This window comes from Aplysia californica, unplaced genomic scaffold (assembly GCF_000002075.1).
Source record: "Aplysia californica isolate F4 #8 unplaced genomic scaffold, AplCal3.0 scaffold00200, whole genome shotgun sequence".
NCBI lineage: Eukaryota > Metazoa > Mollusca > Gastropoda > Aplysiida > Aplysiidae > Aplysia > Aplysia californica.
In genome coordinates this window covers 44,352-50,461 of record NW_004797470.1, presented here as the reverse complement: position 1 = coordinate 50,461, position 6,110 = coordinate 44,352, and the positions used below count along the sequence as shown (strand labels likewise).

General features: G+C 41.7%; 1 protein-coding gene across 1 annotated transcript in view; it reads right to left on the bottom strand.

Annotated features, from left to right (window-relative positions):
* The window catches only part of LOC101857719, a gene marked incomplete at its 5' end in the record, with an annotated part of 8,184 nt that extends 3,581 nt beyond the window's left edge, over positions 1-4,603 (bottom strand). The window contains 4 exon segments of the mRNA XM_013082923.2: positions 61-185; positions 1,557-1,659; positions 2,387-2,515; positions 4,464-4,603. Of these exon segments, the coding sequence (XP_012938377.1) occupies positions 61-185; positions 1,557-1,659; positions 2,387-2,515; positions 4,464-4,603 (497 nt within the window).
* Between the last annotated feature and the right edge of the window lie 1,507 nt (positions 4,604-6,110).

Below are 6,110 nucleotides of genomic sequence, written 5' to 3'. Positions count from 1 at the left end.
GGGGGGGGGGGGGGGGGCATAGATAACAAAGGATCAAGGAAAAAGTTGGTTGGCAGGTACCTTTTCTTCAGGAGTGAGTACTCCGCCGTCGGCAACCAGTCTGAAGGCTTCCCTGAAGTCGTCTATCTCCACCGTGTAGGCGACCCGTTTGTCGGACTTGCGAACAAACGTCACAGGCACGATACCTGCAACAGGAACACGTCATAATGCGTCACGACACGGTGAAATCAGGCGCTCGTCAATATTAGGATCTCCAGTGACTAAGTGAGTAGTGAGTTCCCTTTAGGGGCTCAAGTGGCTAAGTGAGTAGTCAATTCACATAAGGGTCTTCAGTGGCTAAGCCAGTAATGAGTTCACGTTAAGAGCTCCAGTAGCTAAGTGAGTAGTCAATTCACATAAGGGTCTTCAGTGGCTAAGCCAGTAATGAGTTCACGTTAGGAGCTCCAGTAGCTAAGTGAGTAGTGAGTTCACATAAGGGTCTTCAGTGGCTAAGTGAATAGAAAGTTCACAATAGGGGCTCCAGTGGGTAAGTGGATAGTGAGTTCACATTGGGGGCTCCAGTGGCCAAGTGAGTTGTGAGTTCAGACTCAAAAGTTATGTAAAGCAAGTGTTGGTGACACAGGATTTGGGTGGGTAGTCACCTTGGGTAAGACACGACAACCCTTGCTCAGCAAACAGGGCGCTGCACACTGCCGACTAGCAATAGCAAGTTTGTGAAGTTGTTCTGTATTGGTGTGATATTGTGTATGCAGTTATGAATGCAGTTATTTATGTATTTATGTATGCATTTATGTATGTATTTACATAAATGCATGTACGAACAATACTCCTGCACGCACACTCACACACGCACACACACACACACATACACACACACACACACGCGCGCGCGCGCGCGCGCGCTCGCGCGCGCACATGACACAGTTAAATCACTAGATTTCGAAAACATGTTTGTACACAATCTCTGCCTTCAGGTACTCAACGAATAGCATCAAGAGGCTAGACCAGGATTGGGAAAAGTAGAAAGTGTTTATTCGAGGCCGAAACCCTGATCCAGGGTGAGAAAGGCAATGATGATGATGATGACTGAACGAGTCCTTTTTTAAACCAACAGAACAACACCTCGCTTTTTGTAATCTTATAGACCTTATAGTTTTGGTTCTTTGCATTACACGCAAAAGACGTGCGTTCAATTTACAATTTGAGAAAGATACTGTATCGAATACCGATGTATCCAGCACAGCCTAGGCTGACTTTGAAAGACAAAGACGAAGCAGCTTGCCTCACAAATTATTAAGACGACGTTGTCTCTGCTGTCCTTCTTCTTACTTTTTATATTCATTGATTGATTGGCTGATTGATTGATTGATTGATTGATTGATTGATTGATTGATTGATTGATTGATTGGTTTGGTTGATTGGTTTTGCGGGGAGGGGTGGGTGAAATAACTACCACAGTCTTCTACCCCAGAGTCTTTACTGTCACAAAGAAAATTGGCGAAGGAGACAGGTAACAAAAACATAAAATCGGGGTGCTGTGGTTCTAAATAGCTTACCCTTTGGATTATAGAGGGTGGTTCGGATCTCAAATTCAATAGAGCTGCATTCCTCTCTGGCCAGGAGCTGTGCATGCGCACGCCATCCTGGCAATACCTCCACCTGGATGGGAGAGATAGAGAGAGAGAGACACGAAGAAAGAATTTATATACGAGTAAGATTTGCAGGGAAAGATAACGTTGGGGTGAAAGACTGGATCAGAGAACTTGGATTTCTAAAAGTTCAAGAGGATATGAAAGGAAAGAGGACCGTGATGATGAATATAATCAAGATTAATATGTGACGTGGATATGGGAACAGAACTTTAGTTCAGGATAACGGCAAGAGATACGGAGAAAACAAGTATCCGAGAGAGCGACCACACAGGGAGAACAAAAAACTGAATGTTGAACATGATATTCAGTGAAGGAGAAATTTGACCTTAGAGGGGTAAAGATAATGAGAGAAGGACAGAGACAACCCGATAGATAGACAGACAGACAGACAGACAGACAGACAGACAGACAGACAGACAGACAGACAGACAGACAGACAGACAGACAGAAGGGTAGATCGATAGATAGATAGATAGATAGATAGATAGATAGATAGATAGATAGATAGATAGATAGATAGATAGATAGATAGATAGATAGATAGATAGATAGATAGATAGGGACAGAGAAAGTAAGGCAGGATGGAGAGTTATACTGACCGACAGAAAATAAGGCAGATTGACAGATCAAGGGGAAATGAAATTGGCAAACAAGAGTAATCGTAATAATGTAGAAATAGAAGACGAAAAAAAATCGACCAATAGAATTGTGTGATGCAATGCCATATTACGTGCCTGTGAGTTGACCTCCCAGGTAAGCACTTCCTTGAACACTTGACCCTTGACCTTATTCAAGCTCAGGCTGTTGTCTCTGCCAGCTCGAAACTTGCTGAAATTTGGTGGAATGTTCACCTCCACACTCACCTGGAATAGGGGGATGGGACGTGGAGGGTGTAAAAGAGGGGAGGAGGACATTTTTTGAGTTGGCGGAGAGAGGGGTGCATTTTATGGGGGGGGTTGAAGTGACGTATGTCAAACGATGTATGTCGATGAATGAAGAATTATGACTGTAATTGTTAAATGTTTCATCCTCCGATAAAAGGAATTTAGATTATGTATGAGGCGGGCTGTTTCAACCTTGAGCATCAGGCCATGAGAGGGTTACAACGTCCTAGCAGACAGACGGAGATAGTCATTTTAAAATCTTCCCTACTCCTGAATCGGACTCACGTCTTTTGCGTCTGACGTCCAAAAACCTACCCTTTACATTACGTCACAGACTCCAACCTGAATGTGAAAGGAGCAGAAAGAAAGAAATTACGAGCACACGAGGGCCAATATAGGAACATAAGGGGGAAATATCCGAAAGTCTATGTAGTTGATTTTGGTGAAGAGATTTTTTGTCGAGCATATAAAGTCAAGAATTTAATTCCAAGATATAAAAGATATTTCGTTGATTATCTCGGTATTTCTGATGAATGTATCCTACAAAGCACAGGTTGCCAAAAGCAGGAGCGATTAATACAGATCGCTATCTTAAAAGCTAAACTGTGTCAAAGGCAGCACGAAGCATTAATTACAACATCAACAAAGATACAGTACTAGCTGTGCACACCACGAGACTAGGGCAAGATTTCTTCATTCATTTCAACGTTCAAGATGTCTTTAGCTTTCAAAATGCTGATACATGACCTTCGAATGTTACTTGGTTATGCAGAAAACTTATTTCTTCTTTCTGTTGTACCAAAACCGGGAATAGGTAGGTGCACATCCTGGGTAGAAATATATTTAAAACACTGATCCTCAACCAAACCACCATATAACTTAAAACAAAGTAAAACGGTGAATATACTCTATCATTTTCAAGTACTTGTATCTCCATTTGTCTGCCAGGATGTATCCCACGCAACTGAGGTTTGTTCTTACTGCAGAGCCAAAACATTACCTTATATATAACAGCTTAAGTGTGCCGAAAGCAAAAAAGTCAAAACTAATTAATGTCAACGAAAAATTACTATGCCAGACACATAAAAAATGCAAAGCAGGGGATTGATTTGCTCAGAGTAGTTCAGATGGCATTGTTTAACACGGTCATCTTTTGTCAAGGGGAAAAAATAGCCATCTTGGACGTGTGCACGTCTTACACAGTGTCATTATAATGTTTTTAAAAAACGGAAGGGGGAGGGGGGGGTTGAAGGTGGCCGTTTGTACAAGTGATTGTATTACACAGGTGGCCGTTAGAGTTGGCTCGACCGTGTTTACATCTCATAATTTTGATGTTAGTAATCCAAACTGTTTTGAGACACATTCAACATCAGTGACCCAGTATTGAACCTGTACAACGGTCGAGGGCTAATTATGTTTCCTACAAGTTCCGTGAAGGAAAGGATAATGAAACGAATGCACGGTCCGAGTAAAATACCCCCCCCCCCCAACCTTTTCCCTTTTATAATATTTGAGCATGTCACGGCCACCTGTTTCCTATTTCGAAAAGATATAGAACTTCATATTATCCTACTGAGACCCACACATCGATCCCGGATCTACACACTAGGTCAAGCGGGATTTAAAGCGGAGGGGGGGGGGGGTGAGGCGACTTTACTTCTACCAATGCATATAGGAAGAAATAAATACGATTGTGTTACTTGAAACGTTATTAGTTTTAGATAGTTTTAGTAAGATCTTTGCGGTACTTATTGCAACACGATTAGGGCATATAATTGCCGAAGATTGGAGGTGTTGCTAGAGAATAATACAAAAGGAAAAGGAGGAGAGATAAGCACGATAAACATGTACGTTTGGTAGAGAAGAAGGAGCAAACCATGCCACTTGACTACCCACCAACCACCCACGAAAAGTTGTGGTTCGTTACCTCCTTGTCAACGGTGTAACACTGCTCCAGGTCGACATCAACCCATGTGGTGGTGTCACGTGATCCACGGAAGGCGTGAGCCTGTTTGGCGTCCGCTTTGTTGTCGAAGTCACACGACCACAGAGGCACCCATCTAGCTCCTGGAGATATAATAATTTAGAAATTAGGAGATTGTCTGGTGTAGAATACACCAATGACATAAATGTCGAAAAGTTTTATCGTTGTTGTCGTTGTTGCTGTTGTTGTTGTTTGTTGTTGTTGTTGATGTTGTTGTTGTTGTTGTTGTTGTTGTTGTTGTTGTTGTTGTTGTTGTTGTTGCTATTGTACTCCTCCTCCTCCGACTACTTTAAACTTTAAGGGGGAAATCCGTTCTCAACGTTGTTAAGGGAAGCCGATATCCTTACACAGTGTCTCGGAACCTGCTTTATGAATATTATTATAGGCCCAGGCCTTCTCACTTCGTCCTGTTTACATCAAAATTGTTATGCGTTAAAGCAACCTTTGCAGAGTCAGTTATGGTCATGGAGCGTGTGTAGACCGGATGGGAAAGTCAAGGTGATAGACTGAAGAAAGAAATAACAAAAGGGTGTCTGGATGAGGAGATAAAACTGTTTCAAGTGAAGACAACCACTTTTCTCCTCGACACTGGAAGAGTGTCTTGACACAATTTCGACTATATTAAGATGTCAGCTGCGGATTCTTACAAATTAATGACAGACCGGTTCATTTCAAAGGTATAGAAATAGCACCTGTGACAAAAAAGGACCGGGTTAGCAGGAAGTGGGGGGGGGAGGTTTCCCCTGAAAGTTCCACACTTGTGTGGCAGCTCTATTGATCTTCGAGCTTTGGCGTATTGATCAAGTTCGAAGCTAACTTATCCCCAGCTGCAATCCTATCTTGTTGTGACGTTGCTACAATACCTCTACCATAGAATTTCAAAGTTGTTTCTGCTCAGTACCTAGATTTGAGACATTTCACGTCCAAAAAGTGATTTTCACAAAATGTCAAGCCTTTTTCGAATCGGTTCTTTGAATACCTTGATAACGATTCCAAATAATCTTACCATTTTGATAGAGCAGCTGATAGAACATGTTTCTGACCTAGTTTTTTCGTAACTAAAAACGGCAAAAAATGTCAGATAGAACTTTGTAATTCTAGGATAACAATACGCCAGAGACTAACACGATAGCATCATTAGTAGATGCTCACACATCTGTACTGCAGATCCACCGACAGGGAGCATAACATAATTATTCTCCATGTGTTCTATTCGGTACCGGGCCATCAACAACGAAAGATCGTGTCAGTATGTGTTTAAGCTCCTGTAAAAGGACACCTTGCTCTGTACGCTTCCAAAGAAGCCGAGAATATCTCTGAATGTCCTGGGTTCTGGTAAGGCAACAATAGTGGAAAAGATGAATATTTGGAGTGACTTACTTTTAGTCAGAACACAACGTTTAATGTTTCTGTTGTACGTTGTACTGTATTGTAAAGCGCTCAGAGCCTGTGTACTTTAAGCAGGGTTGAGCACTATATAAATGTCATTTATCATTACTCTTAAGAGCATTGAGAGGGCTATATAAATACTACATGCACTACATAAATGCATGCATTATTTTTTTAATTATTATTTTTATTTTTTTAATT